This window comes from Amblyraja radiata, chromosome 15, assembly GCF_010909765.2.
Source record: "Amblyraja radiata isolate CabotCenter1 chromosome 15, sAmbRad1.1.pri, whole genome shotgun sequence".
In the NCBI taxonomy this organism is placed as follows: Eukaryota; Metazoa; Chordata; class Chondrichthyes; order Rajiformes; family Rajidae; genus Amblyraja; species Amblyraja radiata.
In genome coordinates this window covers 9,594,044-9,613,909 of record NC_045970.1, presented here as the reverse complement: position 1 = coordinate 9,613,909, position 19,866 = coordinate 9,594,044, and the positions used below count along the sequence as shown (strand labels likewise).

The 19,866-nt window shown below is 43.2% G+C and overlaps 1 protein-coding gene across 1 annotated transcript in view; it reads right to left on the bottom strand.

The window, feature by feature from the left end:
- Positions 1-19,866, bottom strand: part of dntt (DNA nucleotidylexotransferase) — a 367,455-nt gene that overhangs the window by 246,943 nt on the left and 100,646 nt on the right. The window contains exon 7 of the mRNA XM_033033629.1: positions 7,368-7,500. Within this exon, the coding sequence (XP_032889520.1) occupies positions 7,368-7,500 (133 nt within the window). The remainder of the gene's footprint in view (positions 1-7,367; positions 7,501-19,866) is intronic.

Below are 19,866 nucleotides of genomic sequence, written 5' to 3'. Positions count from 1 at the left end.
TGATGCATCTACCAATCTACCTTTCCTTATCTGGATTCACCTATCACCTATCACTTGACAGATATTCCCCCAACCCCTCCCCACACATCTTTCTACCTCTATTTTATCAGGCTGAAGAAGGGTCCGACTCAAAACGTCGTCTGTAGGAAGGAACTGCAGATGCTGGTTTAAACCGAAGATAGACACAAAAAGCTGGAGTAACTCAGCGGGTCAGACAGCATCTCTGAAGAAACGGAAAAGGTGACATTTCGGGTTGAGACCCTTCTTCAGACTGAGAGTCAGGGCAAAGGGAAACGTGAGATATAGGTGATGATGCAGAGAAATAGAACAAATGACTGAAAGATATGCAAAAAAGTGAGGATGATGAAGGAAATAGGCCATTGTTAGCTGTGTAACTAGGTGAAGACGGATGCAGTCAATCAGTTGCCAAACACTTTAATAGCCCCTCCCATTCCCACACTGACTTTTCTGCCAATGAGACGCAATAAGACGACTTTGAAGCTGGCACAACCTTGGTGGGGGAGGGACAGAGAGAGAGGGGATGCAAGGGTTACTTGAAGTTAGAGAAATCAAGAATCATACCACTGGGCTCTAAGCTGCCCAAGCGAAAAATAAGAGATGCTGTTCCTCCAATTTTCATTTGGCAATGGACTATGGAGGAGGCCTAGGACAGAAAGGTCAGTGTGGGATTGGGAAAGGGAATGAATGTGTTTACCAACCGGGAGTCTGATTGTCTGTACTCGTTCTCACCTTGTACACAGCGAACAACAATGGCCTGTTTCTTTTATCATTGTTACATTTTTGTATATATTTCATTTATTTGTTCTATATTTCTCTACATCACCGTCTATATCCCTCGTTTCCCTTTCCCCTGACTCTCATTCTCAAAAAAATGTCTGTCCATTTTCTTGCCTGACCTGCTGCGTTCCTCCAGCAATGTGTTTTTTGTAAATGTTGACAGTGCTGGAAATACTCAGCAGGTCAGGTAACATTGTGTTGTGAGTAATGGAATTTGAATTTTAGAATGAAAACCTTTTGTCACAACTCAAAAGGTCATCAACTTGAAATGTTAACTGTGTTTTTTCTCTCCTCAGATGCTGGGTATTTCCAGCATGTTCTATTTTTATTTCAGACTTCCAGTTCATCCAGTGTTATTATTTTTAATCAATAGAAATTTTATTTTTTTAGTTTTAGAGATACAGCATGGAAACAGGTCCTTTGGCCCACCAGGTCCACTATCGATCAACCTGTTAGGGTTAACACTTCTCTGTTATCAGACTTTCTCATCCACTCCCCACACGTCAGGCCAATATACAGAGGCCAATTAACCTACAAACCCACACATCCTTGGCTTGTGGGAGGTAACTGGAGTGCCTGGAATCCCACACAGTCACAGGAACAACATGCATACTCCGCACAGACAGCACCAAGGTCAGGATGGAAACCAGGTCTCTGGCAATGCGAGGTGGCATCTCTACCAGCTGTGCCTCTGTACCACCCAGGTACTATTGATATAATTTCAGATACAACAATGTTCTGAAACATCCACAAACTGCTCATAAAAGTTAGTTCATTGTTGTTGGAAAAGTCTGCTGACTGCTCCCTATATATTCTGCTCTTCTGTAAGTCATGGCTCAAAGTGGTTTCTTGTCTCTGATGACTGGAACGTCTGCTGTTGATTGTGTCCATGTGCATGTGAGGGATGCTTATGCAGAACTATACTTTCCAACCTTTTCTGGATCTACACACCCCACAGCTGTTCTGTGACTTCTGCACATATTAATAGATTTAAAAAAAGATGGTGACTCAGATAATACATTCAAAATAATTTCAATTTTCTCTCTTTCTGGAATAAATCATAAAATGAGTTAGCAATTACTATGCGTTGCACTGATGTTTCTAGCTGGCCAAGACGTGAATGTTTATGATGTGAATTTATATCAGTTGCACACATCATACAAAATGATTGTCAGACAGTTATTAGTACAACATGCAAGAGACTGAATCATGCTCTGATCAGTCACTCAGGCTGTGAACACAGAACCGAGTCTCCATTTACTTTAGTCAATATTGTGACCTCATTAAACTTTTTGTGGCAGTCTATGAGGTGCTAGAAATTGTACTGGTTGCCAAGGCAACATATCCCTATCATTCCTGATCCAGCATCTAATGGATCCTAAGATAGACAGAAAAAGCTGGAGTAACTCAGTGGGGCAGGCAGCATCTCTGGAGAGAAGGATTGAGGCCCTTCTTCGGACTAAAGAAGGGTCTTGACCCAAAACGTCACCTATGCCTTCCTTCTCTCGAGAGATGCTGCCTGTCCCGCTGAGTTACTCCAGCTTTTTGTGTTTATATTCGGTTTAAACCAGCATCTGCAGTCCCTGCCTACACATTTCTAATGGATCCTGGTGCTTTCAGCTCCGGGAATAACTGTGGTGCTGTAGGAAACTTTGCTGTTGATTCCTCCTCCTCTCCAAAGATACCATTGTTTCACATATTCCGAATACAGAAACTTTCCATTCTCCAACCCGTTTCAAGAATTCACACACAAGCTCACTCCTTTGTTCCAGCTGCAATGTTTTCAGTATTTAATTTCCCTCTTGAATTACAGCCAGTTCTCACTTAAACCTTGAAGCATGACAACACATATACTCTTTCCACTGGCTGCCCACAGATTGGGAATTACATGTTACAAAATACTGAGGAGGAAGCACTGTTGAGTAACATATGTATGCATGCTTCTGTGTATTAGGGACAAAACGGGGATGCACCAAGGGAACTATGATTTTCTGCCTACTCTTTCTGAGTTGCTCACTGTTGTTTAAAGGGGAACTTACAGTAAATTGAATGCATCAGGTTGAGTGGTGGTACATTAATTCTCCTGGCTTCCTATGTGTAACCACAGCTGCATCCTCTTGCTCTGCACTTCCATTCTGATATGGCCTTGAGTTGAGGTCTTGGGATAACAAAGTTTTGCAGCATGCAGCAGATAATGAGGATTCTGAAAGGCTATTTGCTAAGGTGCTGCTGGTGAGCTCAGCCATCTGAGGTACTGCTCCAAAATGCCCACTGGCATGAAAAATAATGATCCTGCTAATTCCATGAGTCTTTTCATAGATGCTGTTGTTCTGTGCCTGTAGCCTTTGCCAGGCCTCATTAGTCAGCAGTGCCCCACTTCATTTCAGACCCACTATAGGTGTTGTTCTACATTATACTGTCAGCAGCAAAACTGTGCACACACCCACACCCACACACACCATTTTGAAGGCAGCATCAACAAACTCTTATTGTCAAAGGGAATTTTACTCATAAATGTTTTAAGGATATTCTCATTCAATTTAGGGAGTTATTTTACCATATGATCCGTGCCTTAAACAGCTGGAGCTGAAAACTTTGCAAGGAGGAGAAAAATAAACTGATGAGAATCGGTAAAATTCAGGAAGGTCTGAAGAAGGGTCTCGACCCGAAATATCACCCATTCTTTAAATGTTGCCTGACCCGCTGAGTTACTCCAGCATTTTGTGTCTATCTTCGGTTTAAACTAGCATCTGCTGGGAGGCCATGTTGCAGTTGTATAAGACGTTGGTGAGGCCGCGTTTAGAGTATAGTGTTCATTTCTGGGCACCGTGTTCTAGGAAAGATGTTGTCAAACTGGAAAGGGTACAGAGATAATGTACGAGGATGTTGCCAGGTCTAAAGGGTCTGAGCTATAGGGAGAGGTTGAGTAGGCTGGGACTATTTCTTGGAACACAGGAGGATGAGGGGTGATCTTATGGAGGTGTATAATATGTTGAGAGGAATAGATCAGGGAGATGCAGAGTCTCTTGCCCAGAGTAGATGAATCGAGGACCAGAGGACATAGGTTTAAGGTGAAGGGGAAAAGATTTAATAGGAATCTGTGGGGTAATTTTTTCACTCAGTGGGTGGAACAAGCTACCAGAGGAGGTAGTTGCAGCTGGGACTATCCCAACATTTAAGAAACAGTTAGAGAGGTACATGGATAGGACAAGTTTGGAGGGATATGGACCAAAAACGGGAAGGTTGGACTAGTGTAGCTGGGACGTGTTGGCTGGTGTGCGCAAGCTGGGCCGAAGGGCCTGTTTCCACGCTGCATCTCTCTATGTCTCTAAGTATCTAGTTGTTTCAGTTACAGTTCTTAAAGAATACACACAATCCATGATAGAAATAGTGATGTAAATTAACCAGCAAATTCTTCATCGTATTCATCGTGTAAGACTCTGCCTCGTGTTATTTACCCATGACGCTAAAGTGATAGAATCACAAGTCCTAAACTACTGAAAACGCTGTGAACAGAAATCAAGGTATTGTCAATTATTTACATCTTCCAGCCAAGGAATGATTCTTTCTGGAATACAATTTCATATTTCTTTTATATTTACATCCTTCCTCTTTGTGCTTAGGAGAGGGAGGATTTGTGATGGTGAAAGAAGAGAAGGAGGAGAAAGAAAAGGTCCAGGTCAGTGAGCCAAGAGAGTGAAGATGGTCGGAATTTAAAACAATATCACATACCAAAACAATGCCTTTTTAGTCGGATAGACACAAAATGTTGGAGTAACTCAATGGGTCAGATAACATCTCTGGAGAAAATGGATAGGTCACATTCTGGGTCGGGACTCTTCCTCTTTTGTTGGTCTTTGTACATTAAAAATGTGTTGTGCAGATGTTCTGGTGCTTACCTACATGGTACAGATCTTCTCACCTCTCAAAAGGATGAGGTTATTTAATTTGGTGCTGCCAGTTCATGATTGCTTTCACTGAAGCATTGGTCTAGACAGAATTCCCTGGGATACCTGCTAATATTTCAACAGTTTCAATGTATTCGCTGCGACACAAATGAGGCCATAACGCCCGTTGTGTCCATGCTAGCTTTCAGCAGAGAAAGTCAATCTGTTCCACCCTCCACCTCCCCTCCCTTCCTTATTTCCCTGTAGCCTTGAAACATATTCCATCCCACACCCCCATCAGTACCTCTTTTTTACTGATCTATACCAAAACATAATCCGTAGTAACCAAATATATCAACCTTTGGAATATGGGATGAAACCGGAGCACCCAGAGGAAGCCAAACACAGTTACAGGGATATTTCCTTGCAGTCTGCATCTGATCCCTGAAGCTGTTGAAACAGGAATACCAACCGCTGCATGACCCTTTTAACTCCTTTCATTGTATAATGTAAATGAAGGTGAAATGTTGTACTATTGATGATTAATAGTGAAGCTTTCAATAAACTGCATTAATAACAGTGCCGGTCATTTTATATGATATCACTGCTTGGTGCTGGATCCAAATGGTAGTGTTAACATAAATCTACTATGTAATTCACATCATTATAAACTAGAAATATGATCCAATATCCAAGTGTTGCATTATTTACCTTGATGCATTTTGCTTATATCTACAACCCTGACATACTGGGCTCACTAAAAACATGGGAAACCTCCTCTCAAAAATAAATCAACATATGCTCAGAAGTAAAGGGAATTATTTAATGTATGAAATGTGATGAATTTAAATGCTGATGTATTTTAATTAATGTAAAGTTTAAGCTATGAAAGCCTGAATATTTTTTCCATTTGTGGTGGATGTTCCGCTGTGGTGGATGTTCATGTTAAAAATGTATTTGGGTGTCTTGTTGCTCTTTATTGATGTGACTGTATGGCAAATCAAATTCCTTGTATATGTTGCAAAACATACTTGGCTAATAAATTACTGTTATGATTATGATTATGATTATTTACGCAGTGTAAAACATAAAACTCTGTTACACTGTAAATTGTACAATAACAATGAAGTTCTAATCAAGAATCTATCTATCTCTGCGTTAAAAATGTCCACTGACTTGGCCTCCACAGCCTTCTGTGGCAAAGAATTCCACAGATTCACCACCCTGTCACTAAATAAATTTCTCCTCATCTCCTTCCTAAAATAACATCCTTTAATTCTGAAGCTATGACCTCTAGTCCTAAACTCTTCCACTAATGGAAACATCCTCTCCACATCCACTCTAACCAAGCCTTTCACTTTTCTGTACGTTTCAATGAGGTTCCCCCTCATTCTTCTAAACCCAAGCGAGTACAGGCCCAATGCCGACAAACACTCATCATAGGTTAACCTACTCATTCTTGGGATCATTCTTATAAACAGATGTAAGCAGATGCTTGTAGGCAGATGCTGGTTTACAAAAAAAGACACAGTACTGGAGTAACTCAACGGGTCAGGCAGCATCTCTGGAGAACATGGAGAGGTGATGTTTCGGGTCGGGACCCTTCTTCTCCCCATGTTCTCCGGGGATGCTGACTGACCTGCTAAATTACTCCAGCACTTTGTGTGGTTTTTGGAAATTATCCAGTTGTGTATAATATGAAAAGTAGTTTTTAAAATGATATGGACAGGAACATTTGGCCCATTTATGAAAGACAATAATGCTATGTAGTTATGGGTCTGCATACAGTGTACAAGCATGATACCAATGAAAGGCATCACATCTTACTGCAAAGCATCTCCAATCCAAAGGATGTACATGGGAAATTCCTGGATTTGACCCAGAATCTCTGGTCATTAATGGATGATACCAAGACTCAGAAATATCAGAGCAAATTCCAGGTCACAATAGGTGGATGAGTCCACCACCCAGAATATCCAGAAACATCAGAGCAGCTGATCTCCTCTGCCTAGTTCAGACTTTACACATGACCTGAAATGTCCTCAGTGTCACTGAGGTTCCTAATTATTCCTAAGAATGCAAAACAGCCAGCTGCTGAAATTAAAATGTGGCATTCAAATATACATTCCAAAAATAAGAAGCAAATCAGAACAAATAATACTCTTAAAACACTTGAAAAATAATAAAATTCAATCATTATTTCAGAATGCACATCAACAAACAGGCAATTACATGATCAATCAGGGTAGGAAGGAACTGCAGATGCTGGTTTATACCAAAGATAGACACAAAATGCTGGAATACTTCAGTGGGACAGGCAGCATCTCTGGAGAAAAGGAAAAGGTGACTTTTCGGGTCGAGACCCTTCTTCAGACTGAGGGTCGGGGGAGAGGGAAACTAGAGGTACGAAAAGGTACAAAGGACAAAAGAATGAAAAATATGAAAAGAACAAATCAAAGCCAGCCAGATGACCAATGCAAGTTTGAGCCCACAATGGTCCATCGTTGGCTATGGGGAAGGTGATAACACAAGTACATGAGAAACACTGTCCTTTCAAATGACTCTCAGCTTCCTTGTTCCATCTTCATACAAATGACTTTCAACAGCTGGAAGTAGCATTCTTAACCACAGTACATATTAAAATAATGTTAGAACATGATAGATTTTCTCCATTTTACCCACCTTCTAAATCCTCCTGTTAAAGTCACCTTGGCATCAGGAGTACATTGATTGACAATATCTCCGATTATTTGAACCACTGCTTCAGCTTCTGCTTTTCTTACAGCTTGTAGGATATCTTCATAGTACAAGAACCCTGAGGATTAGATAGCTTTGTTACACATTGATACATAGCTACCTTGGAAGTTAAACCACAGTTAAGGCAGAAAGAAGAAAGTACAAATCTTTATGTTATGCATCCAAAATAGCTAATCAATACATCCCAGCTGCCAGAGTCTCACACTTTAGTTTAGTACTGACATACAGCACGGAAACAGGCTCTTCGGCCCACCGAGTCCATGCTGACCAGCGATTCCATCACATTAATGCTATCCTACACACACTAGGGACAAGATACAATTTTTACCAAGCCAATTAACCTACAAACCTGCACGTCTTTGAAGTGTGGGAGAAAACTAGAGCTCTCGAGGAAAACCCACGCAGGTCACTGGGAGAACGTACAAACAACGGACAAGCCAGGTCTCTGGTGCTGTAAGGCAGCAACTCTGCCGCTGCACCACCGTGCCCCCCACACTAAAAATAAATAGCACAAATAATAAGGTTGGTAGGTTAACTTTATGGGTACTGATTTATGATTCAAGAATTCTTGTTTACTTCAACAAATTCAGAAATTTCTAGTAAATTCATCATAGTATATTAGTCTGAGTGGTACCAGGTCTTATGCCAATAATAGATTTCCAGTGAGGGACCCTTTTCAGTAAACCATTCATATAATTTAATTTTCAAGAAGGAACTGCAGATGCTGGAAAATTGAAGGCAGACAAAAATAATGGAGACACTCAGCGGGTGAGGCAGCAGCTATGGAGCGAAGGAAATAGGCAACGTTTTGGGTCGAAACCCTTCTTCAGACTCAGGGAAGGAAATAGGCAACGTTTCGGGTCGAAACCGTTCTTCAGACATAGATGCTGCCTCACCCGCTGAGTTTCTCCAGCATTTTTGTCTACATATAATTTAATTTATCCATTTTTGAATGGAACTTTTTCTTCTTTAGAGAAGCAAGTATGCAGGGAATGTAATCTGAACTGTATGAATATGGCAGTGTTGGTCCATGCTTCAGATAATGGAGTCAAGCCAAAGGACATGCAATATCATGCAAAGCTCAGTGAGTTCACACTGAAGCCATTAACTTTAAATGAGAGGGCATTACCTGCAGAGTCTCTATAGCATATATCAACTTACAGCAACAATGCTAGTGCCTCCTGCAGTCAAAGGTGCTGTAAATCTTTATGACACACGATGAGGTAATTATGGTTTGATCGGTTTGGTCGGGCAGTTGGCTACCTGATCCCACCCCCCACCATATATTCTGGCATTGCATGAGGCTTGGTGCTGAAGTTCCAGACAAGGACATGACTGAAGCTGGGAGGGCAGTAGGGCGACAGGTATTAGTGCAGCAGGAATTGCAGATGCCTCACAGCTCCTGCCACCAGGCTTCAATCCTGATCCTGGTGCTGTTTGTGTGGAGTTTGCATGTTCTCCCTGCCACCGCGTGGGTTTCCACCAAGTGGTCCAGTGTCCTCCCACTACCCAGAGACGTCCCGTGTAGTGATTAGGAAGGAACCGCAGATTTAAACCGAAAATAGACACAAAAAGCTGGAGTAACTCAGCGGGACAGGCAGCATCTCTGGAGAGAAGGAATGGGTGACGTTTCAGGGTCGAGACCCTTCTTCAATCAACGATGTTCCAGTGTGTAGACTAACTGGTTACTGTAAATTAGAATATGTGCAGTTTCAGTTTAGTTTATTGCCGCATGTACCGAGGTACAGCTGTTAACCATTTGCTTCTGATTGAAATGTTCTTTCAAAAGTACTGAAATCTATATTCCTGCGGATTCCCTTAACGCCATAACATTATGCACAAATTTACGGGACACATCAGTGGGAACCGCAACAGGCCCCATCCAAACAGCACACTTCAGTGAATATAGTGGCACGATTTAGGGTATAAGGTCATAAGGTCATAAGTCATGGGAATAGAATTAGATCATTCGGCCCAGCAAGTCTACTCCGCTATTCAATCATGACTGATTAATCTCTCCTTCCTAACCCCATTCTCCTGCCTTCTCCCCATAATCTCTGACACCTGTACTAATCAAAAATCAATCTATCTCTGCCTTAATAATATCCACTGACTTGGCCTCTGCAGCCTTCTATGTCAAAGAATTCCACAGATTCACCACCCTCTGCCTAAAGAAATGTCTCCTCATCTCCTTTAGGTTTGGGCTTGGATCCCTGGATGGATCTCAAGGTGGTCATAGTGTTGCAACAGTCTCCAGAGAATTACGCCACTGCCAACCACACGTACGTCTGCTGGCCATACACCAGGTAACGCAGAGGTTTCATGTTGTGGTTACAGCAGTACAAAGGCAAGATTAGTTAAATATTTCCAAAGTACATTGAACTTTGCCACATCGGACTTGAAAAAGAAAAGCTGTAAATTCTCCGACGTTTTGACAGTATCTGCAGGAAGAGAAATTTAATGGACCTTAGGTAATGACCTTTGATAGGTCATAAAAGTTAATGTAACCTTTGTTACAGGTTAATGATCTTTCATCAGAACAGAATGAAATTGCAAATCAAGCATGGAAAGGAAGGAGAGAATGGAGCAGAGAAAGGAATGAAGGAAAGTCCTACAGTACGATTGTTACACCTAAGGTACTGGAAGAGAGAAGGTGGGAGACAGTGAGAAAGGGAGGGAAGCATGGAATGCCAACGTCCCCGGGTGTTGTACCTCTTGTGAACAGGTTCACCCACTTAGAAGCTGTCGGGACAGAAGACGTGTTTACACTGAGCGGCGGACTGGCTTGCGATGCGAATAGGGCTGTTGAGCCAGAACCAAAAAGGCCTAAGACAGGCAACGCCATTGTAGTGGGAGACTCCATTGTGAGAGGTACGGACAGGGGTTTCTGCGGCAACAGACGGGATGCGAGGATGGTGTGCTGCCTTCCTGGTGCCAGGACCCAGGATGTCACGGACAGAGTGCAGAAAATCCTCAAGGGCGAAGGTGAACATCCGGAAGTGGTAGTGCATGTCGGCACAAACGATGTCGGAAAGAAGGGGATGAATATTCTTATTTTTATTTATTTTTTCTTTTATACTTTAAGAAAAAGATAGAAGTAAGGAAAGTAAAGAAAGTGCGCAAGAGTCGTGAAGTGCAAGAGAGTGTTGGGAAAAGAAAGCCCCTTAGAAAAGAAGTTAGAGAAGGAAGTGAAGTAAGAAAGTAGACCCTAGAAAAGAAAGAAAAAGAAAGTAAGGACAATCGCTCTATTATAACATTAAACTCCGCAGAAAGACTACCAACCAAGTCTGTTTTTGTTGTTTTACCTCCCATTGCCAGGTCCTGATACCATTTATTTATTTATTTATTTTTTAAATTACTATTGCACCTCATGCTTGTAATAGGTCCATAAACGTAGACCACGTCTTTTGGAATTGGTTTGCTTTACCTGCTAAGAGGAATCTCATCTCTTCCAGATGTAATGTTTCAAACATATTTGATGTCCACATTTTTATTGTTGGTGTGGGCGCATTTTTCCAGAATTTAAGTATGAGCTTTTTTCCCATTATTAGCCCGTAATTGAGTAAATTCTTCTGATACACGTTTAATTCAGGGATACCTTCCGATATCCCAAAAATGATCCATTCTGGTTTTGGTACCAGTTTTATTTTAATTAATTTTGAAAATATTAAATATTCCATGCCAGCGATGAATATTCTGCAGCGTGACTTTAGAGAGCTCGGAAAAATGCTGAAAAGCAGGACCTCCAGGGTTGTTATCTCCGGTTTGCTTCCAGTTCCTCGTGCTGGCGAGAGCAGGAACAGGGAGATACGGGACCTGAACGTGTGGCTGAGGAACTGGTGCACGGGGCAGGGATTTAGATTCTTAGATCACTGGGATCTGTTTTAGGGGTAAGGGGGAACTGTACAAAAGGGACGGATTGCATCTTAACAGGTGTGGGACCAGCATTCTGGCAGGCAGGTTTGCCACTGCTACACGGGTGGTTTTAAACTGAATAAGGGGGGTGGGGTGTCGAATGGGATAGTGGAGGATGGAGTTAAAGGGAAAGGGTTTCTTAAATGTGTGAGCGTAGAGACAGAGGGGTGTAAAATGAGGGTAGAAGCAATAGGTAGCAAGGTGAAAAGTAAAAGTGGCAGGCAGACAAAACCAGGGCAAAAATCAAAAAGGGCCACTTTTCAACATAATTGTATAAGGGGTAAGAGTGTTGTAAAAACAAGCCTGACTGAAGGCTTTGTGTCTCAATGCAAGGAGCATTCGTAATAAGGTGGATGAGTTGAATGTGCAGATAGCTATTAATGACTATGATATAGTTGGGATCACGGAGACATGGCTCCAGGGTGACCAAGGCTGGGAGCTGAACATCCAGGGATATTCAATATTCAGGAGGGATAGAGAGAAAGGAAAAGGAGGTGGGGTAGCGTTGCTGATTAGAGAGGAGATTAACGCAATGGAAAGGAAGGACATTAGTTTGGAGGATGTGGAATCGGTATGGGTAGAGCTGCGAAACACTAAGGGGCAGAAAACGCTGGTGGGTGTTGTGTACAGGCCACCTAACAGTAGTAGTGAAGTTGGAGATGGTATCAAACAGGAAATTAGAAATGCGTGCGACAAAGGCAAAACAGTTATAATGGGTGACTTCAATCTACATATAGATTGGGTGAATCAAATTGGCAGGGGTGTTGAGGAAGAGGATTTCTTGGAATGTATGCGGGATAATTATCTAAATCAACATGTAGAGGAACCAACGAGAGAGCAGGCTATTTTAGACTGGGTATTGAGTAATGAGGAAGGGTTAGTTAGCAGTCTTGTTGTACATGCCCCCTTGGGCAAGAGTGACCATAATATGGTTGAGTTCTTCATTAGGATGGAGAGTGACATTGTTAATTCAGAAACAATGGTTCTGAACTTAAAGAAAGGTAACTTTGAGGGTATGAGACGTGAATTGGCCAAGAATGACTGGCAATTAATTCTAAAAGGGTTGACGGTGGATATGCAATGGAAGACATTTAAAGACTGCATGGATGAACTACAAAAATTGTTCATCCCAGTTTGGCAAAAGAATAAATCAGGGAAGGTAGTGCATCCGTGGATAACAAGGGAAATCAGGGATAGTATCAAAGCGAAGGATGATGCGTACAAATTAGCCAGAAAAAGCAGCATACCGGAGGACTGGCAGAAATTCAGAGACCAGCAGAGGAGGACAAAGGGCTTAATTAGGAAAGGAAAAATAGATTATGAAAGAAAACTGGCAGGGAACATAAAAACTGACTGCAAAAGTTTTTATAGATATGTGAAAAGAAAGAGATTAGTTAAAACAAATGTAGGTCCCTTGCAGTCAGAAACAGGTGAGTTGATCATGGGGAACAAGGATATGGCGGACCAATTGAATAACTACTTTGGTTCCGTCTTCACTAAGGAAGACATAAATAATCTGCAGGGGACCGCGGGTCAAAGGAGTTGGAGGAATTGAGTGAAATCCAGGTTAGCCGGGAAGTGGTGTGGGTTAAATTGAATGGATTAAAGGCCGATAAATCCCCAGGGCCAGATAGGCTGCATCCCAGAGTACTTAAGGAAGTAGCTCCAGAAATAGTGGATGCATTAGTAATAATCTTTCAAAACTCTTTAGATTCTGGAGTAGGATTGGCGGGTAGCAAACGTAACCCCACTTTTTAAGAAGGGAGGGAGAGAGAAAACGGGGAATTACAGACCAGTTAGTCTAACATCGGTAGTGGGGAAACTGCTAGAGTCAGTTATTAAAGATGGGATAGCAGCACATTTGGAAAGTGGTGAAATCATTGGACAAAGTCAGCATGGATTTACAAAAGGTAAATCATGTCTGACGAATCTTATAGAATTTTTCGAGGGTGTAACTAGTAGCGTGGATAGGGGAGAACCAGTGGATGTGGTGTATCTGGACTTCCAGAAGGCTTTCGACAAGGTCCCACATAAGAGATTAGTATACAAACTTAAAGCACACGGCATTGGGGGTTCAGTATTGATGTGGATAGAGAACTGGATGGCAAACAGGAAGCAAAGTGTAGGAGTAAACGGGTCCTTTTCACAATGGCAGGCAGTGACTAGTGGGGTACCGCAAGGCTCAGTGCTGGGACCCCAGCTATTTACAATATATATTAATGATCTGGATGAGGGAATTGAAGGCAATATCTCCAAGTTTGCGGATGACACTAAGCTGGGGGGCAGTGTTAGCTGTGAGGAGGATGCTAGGAGACTGCAAGGTGACTTGGATAGGCTGGGTGAGTGGGCAAATGTTTGGCAGATGCAGTATAATGTGGATAAATGTGAGGTTATCCATTTTGGTGGCAAAAACAGGAAAGCAGACTATTATCTAAATGGTGGCCGACTAGGAAAAGGGGAGATGCAGCGAGACTTGGGTGTCATGGTACACCAGTCATTGAAAGTAGGCATGCAGGTGCAGCAGGCAGTGAAGAAAGCGAATGGTATGTTAGCTTTCATAGCAAAAGGATTTGAGTATAGGAGCAGGGAGGTTCTACTACAGTTGTACAGGGTCTTGGTGAGACCACACCTGGAGTATTGCGTACAATTTTGGTCTCCAAATCTGAGGAAGGACATTATTGCCATAGAGGGAGTGCAGAGAAGGTTCACCAGACTGATTCCTGGGATGTCAGGACTGTCTTATGAAGAAAGACTGGATAGACTTGGTTTATACTCTCTAGAATTTAGGAGATTGAGAGGGGATCTTATAGAAACTTACATAATTCTTAAGGGGTTGGACAGGCTAGATGCAGGAAGATTGCTCCGATGTTGGGGAAGTCCAGGACAAGGGGTCACAGCTTAAGGATAAGGGGGAAATCCTTTAAAACCGAGATGAGAAGAACTTTTTTCACACAGAGAGTGGTGAATCTCTGGAACTCTCTGCCACAGAGGGTAGTCGAGGCCAGTTCATTGGCTATATTTAAGAGGGAGTTAGATGTGGCCCTTGTGGCTAAGGGGATCAGAGGGTATGGAGAGAAGGCAGGTACGGGATACTGAGTTGGATGATCAGCCATGATCATATTGAATGGCGGTGCAGGCTCGAAGGGCCGAATGGCCTACTCCTGCACCTAATTTCTATGTTTCTATGTTTCTATGAAAGGAAATGGAAAGAACAAAGGGAATTGGTGTGAAAGTTTGGAGAACAAGAGACAGTGAAGATGCTACCCACTAGAGTGAGGGAGGTGAAGGCTTGTTCATTGTGGCTGGGCTGTCTGGAGGAAATGTAAAGACAAGGAAATGAATGAGAATAGCGAAGAGCAAGGAGAAACAATGCAGGAGCTGTGAGATACAAACTATGGCAGTTGTTGGAATTCTGAAGTCGAGGAAAATGCATGAAATACTCAGTTTGAAGACTTTTTTGTCAGAATGGGAAAGACTGGAATATAACTCTCACCTCATTTGTTTAGGTAAAATGCCAGTTTCAGTAACATTTACAAGTAAGAGACTTCAATCTTTCCTCCAGCCTCTTTAAGCACAGTGCATTAGCAGCAAAACCATGGACAACAAAGAACAGTAAATACCATTTCAGGAAGGGACTGGTTATTAAGTTTAGGCAGTTCAATAACTTCCACATTGTCAGCCATTATTATAGCTGTCCAGCTATTAAACCAAACTTGCAGTTGGTTTTCTTTCTCTCAAGTCCAGATTCAATTATTGCCTTGCAATAAATAAAGATGTTGGAGCTACATCTACAGTATGTAGGAAGGAACGGTAGATGCTAGTTTACACCAAAGATACACACAAAATGCCGGAGTAATTCAACGTGACAGGCAGCATCTCTGGAGAGAGGGAACGGGTGACATTTCGGGTCGAGAACCTTCTTCAGACTCTACAGTGTGGCCGTGTTTAAGGTCTATGGGCCACACCCAGAAAGGGTGTCTTTGGTGAGGTAAGGGGCATGAGGGTGGTGGGCATGGATGAGTGCTGTGATGATGAGGGAGATCAGGTCAACATTTCCTCACTCAATGGAGGTATGATTTATTTAAATAGGTGAAATTGGGTCAACTCCATCAAAGTGGGCTACATTATTTCAGTGTGTAATAAGTATTCTCCTTCAACTCTTTTGTTTAACATGAGATTTAAATGAAGGGGAATAGTCCCTGATTGTCCAAGGAACTGCCACCGCTGATTTCTAGCCAGTTTGATAGTCAAGGAGTATCGCCTCCAGTTGCTGGAATTTTGTTGCCCAAATCAGTCAAATAACGAATGTTATATTCCACTACATTATAATATGAATATGTTTATATCTATTGCTATCTCCTTTTCTTCAGTTGTTTAATAAAACCTTATAATTTCCTACAGCAAGCATGACCTGGGCTAATATCTGCAAATTTCCATTGTTGATCTTTGCCGATGACCAAAGTCATAAAAGCCCTGTCCAACTGTACGAGTTCATTCAAGAGTTCTCCCCAAGTTTGCCCTGATTCGAACTCGGAGATTTACGGTAATGGCCGCTCGTCGGTACTCGGGGCTCTCGTGGACATTTTTCAACATGTTGAAAAATCTTCACGAGTCTTCCCGAGCTTACCGCGTTTCCCGAGTACCTACCGTTAGCGTTACGAGCCACTAAGAGATGTCCCCGAGCTCCAATGTACCCGCTACGTACATTCTACGTGCTTACCACGAGTTTGATTTTTTTTTTTTAACTAGTACAGTGGGACAGGGCTGTTAGTCTCTTTTAGGTGTCTGCAATTGAAGGCAGTTTAGTTTAGAAGAATCATTTTAGTCGAACTATGAACATCGGTGAGAAGGTAACAAATCATATGGCGCTGACTGATGTAGAAGAATAGCCTTTTATTGTCATCCAGACCGAAGTCTGAACGAAATTTAAGCAGTCATACATACAATACAATACAATAAAAAACAACAATAAACACATATTAACATCCACCACAGTGAGTCCACCCAACATCTCCTCACTGTGATGGAGGCAAAAGTCTTAGGGCTGCAGTCTCTTCCCTCCTCTTCTCCTTCTGCACTGAGGCGATACCCCCCGGGCGATGTTAAAACCTGTCCTACGGCTCAAACACCGCGGCCCGGGGTAGTCGAAGCTGCCGCTCACCAGACCTGCTGACGCAGCCGCTGGCCCGCGGCCGAACCCCCGGTCTCAGGCCACCGCCACCAGAACTGCCGTCCCAGCCCCCGGAGCATCGTTCCAGCCCCGAGCCGGATCGCCCTCACGTGAGTACTGCCACCGTCTCAGCCTCGCGCCAGGCCGCCGCTCCTCCCTCGCGCCAGGCCGCCCCGACTGGGCGCCGCTCCTCCCTCGGGCTGGGCCGCCCCGACCGGGCACCGCTCCTCCCTTGGGCTGGGCCGCCCCGACTGGGCGCCGCTCCTCCCTCGGGCTGGGCCACCCCGACCGGGCGCCGCTCCTCCCTCGGGCTGGGAACGCCGTACCTCCCCGAGCTCGGCTACTCCGACGGGAGCACCGTTCCTTCCTCGGGCCGGCCGTCACAGCCCCTCACGAAAGCCCTGTTCCAGCCCCGAGCCGGGCCGTCCTCACGGGAGCGAGCTCAGTGCGAGTCCTGGCGGGCTCTGCCTCCTGAGCCTCGAGGTCGCCAGCTCCGCCATTAGGCCTCAGCGCAGACGGAGGCAGAGAAGGGGAATACGACAAAAAAGTCGCATTCCCCCGCAGGGAGAGACAGCAAGCCCCGTTTCAACCCCCCCCCCCCCCAAAAACACAAACTAAAAACCAAAACTAGACTAACCAAAACGAAAATAAACAACCCAAAAAACACAAAACAAACAGGACTGCCGGAGAGCCGCTGCAGCCAGAGCCGCGCCGCCACTAGGGACACTTGTCTGGAGGTGACATCTTTGAAGTTACTGGCAATAGCTATTTTTTCTTTTATTATTAGTATTACGCCTTGTTATAATGATATTCCATAAGAATATCCAATTAAATATTTATAACAATTGATTTGCTTTTGATTTGGTCAAAGAATGACAAATGACAAATTGAGTATATTGTTAATTAATGAGCAAAGGAATAGTTATGTGATATTTTCTTGTTTTTATCAGATCTTTCTATGAATAAAGTCAACTAAACTATCAGAAGACTGTGTTTTTGTTTGGTGAAATTGAAGGCACGACATATCAAATTAAAGCTAATATCAGAACAAAAACATGAAGAGCTATATACAGACAAATTAGATCATATTATGTTCCTTAAAGCCCTGTCCCACGGTACGAGTTCATTCCAAGAGCTCTCCCGAGTTAAAAAAAAATCAAACTCGTGGTAAGCACGGAGAATGAACATAGCGGGTACGTCGGAGCTCGGGGACGTCTCTTAGCGGCTCGTATCGCTAACGGCAGGTACTCGGGAAGACTCGCTAACGGCAGGTAAGCACGGGAAGACTAGTGAAGATTTTTCAACGTGTTGAAAAATGTCCACGAGAGCCCCGAGTACCAACGAGTGGCCATTACCGTAAATCTCCGAGTTTGAATCAGGGCAAACTCAGGAGAGCTCTTGGAATGAACTCGTACCTTGGGACAGGGCTTTCAGTCATGGAACATGTTATAGTCTAATATCATTCCATTTTTAATATCCTATATCATTCCATTTTAAAGTTTCTTCACAACTGTTATCAGCAACTGAACTGTCCACTCACCAGTTGGTGCAGTCTTGACTTCCCATCTACCTCATTGAAGACCTTTGAACTATCTTTAATCGTACTTTATCTTGCACCTTTTATACTTTATCTGTGCACTGTAGTGGCTTGATTGTAATCATATACAGTCTTTTCTGTGACTGAATCACATGCAATAAAAACTATGCACTGTACCGACGGCGCATGTGATAATATAAAGTAAACTAAAATGAAAGCTGTCATCTTGCACAAGATGTTAAGCCTCATTAGAGTGAGCTTATTACAAGTTAAAACAGATCTCAACCCTGAGCAAGTGTCATTGTTTGAGGCCAGCTCAGACGAATGGTGCCAATAGCAGGATTCCAAACACCAAGAGCAAGCCCACTCCCACAGTTAAGTCCCCTGTCCCACTGTACGAGATAATTCATGAGTTCTCCCGTGTTTCCCCTGATTAGACCTCGGAGAATTACGGTAATAACTGTTCGTAGGTACTCGGGGACTCTAGTGGACACTCTCCGCACTGCTGAAAAATCTTCCCGAGCTTACCTCGTTTCCCGAGTACCTGTCGTTAGCCTTACAAGCTGCTAAGAGACGTCCCGAGCTCCGACATACCCGCTACGTACATTCTACGTACTTACCATGAGTTTGATTTTTTTTTAAACTCGGGAGAGCTCTTGGGTAAACTCGTACAGTGGGACAGGCCCTTAATACTGCTACTTATACACCAGCACATTATTGATTTCACTAAGTCTATTAATCCCGACGTCTACATGGAAGATTTTCTAGAGCAGAAAAGCAGAGAGCGCATAAAGAATTCTGATGTGATCTTGCCAATGTCAGCTTAATGTCAACTTCCGCAAGCCAGTCCTGGTGAAATAAGGCACAAGAGATACAGATGCTGGAACATGTGGCTAGAATAGGTCCAAAACATATTTACCCTTCGTTCCCTCTGCACCTGATTGTGTTAGCTCTTGCCCTCCCCCTCCCATACCCCATTATATTGGCTACCTCCCCTCTTCTTTTTCAGTGTAGATGAAGCATCTCAACCTGCAATGTCCACCAGCTCTGATTTCCCTCCAGAAATGCTGTCAGATCCATTGGGTTCCTCGAGCAGCTCTTCTGTTTTTGCTAATGTGAAAGGTCATAGAGATAGATGAGAAGAAAATAGACCAACGTTTGAGTCTCCACTAACATTATTAGGAAAGGGTGGCCGATGATGATCGAAGGACATGGATGTGCAAGGAAAGCAGGGATGTGGATCGAATGCAGGCAGAGGCACATGTTTGGCACAGACATTGGGGGTCGAAGGTCTTGTTTCTGTGCTATACTGTTCAATGTTCTATGAAAATGTGAATATAGGAGTAAAGAGGTCCTCTTGCAGTTGTACAGGGCCCTGGTGAGACCACATCTGGAGTATTGTGTGCAGTTTTGGTCTCCTAATTTGAGGAAGGACATCCTTGCTATTTGAGGCAGTGCAGCGTGGGTTCACGAGATTAATTCCCGGGATGGCGGGACTGTCATATGAGGAAAGAATGGAAAGACTGGGCTTGTATTCACTGGAATTTAGAAGGATGAGAGGAAGTCTTATAGAAATGTATAAAATTATAAAAGGACTGGACAAGCTAGATGCAGGAAAAATGTTCCAATGTTGGGGGAGTCCAGAACCAGAGGCCACAGTCTAAGAATAAATGGGAGGCCATTTAAAACTGAGATGTGAAAAAAACGTTTTCACCCAGAGAGTTGTGAATTTGTGGAATTCTCTGCCACAGAAGGCAGTAGAGGCCAATTCACTGAATGAATTTAAAAGAGAGTTAGATAGA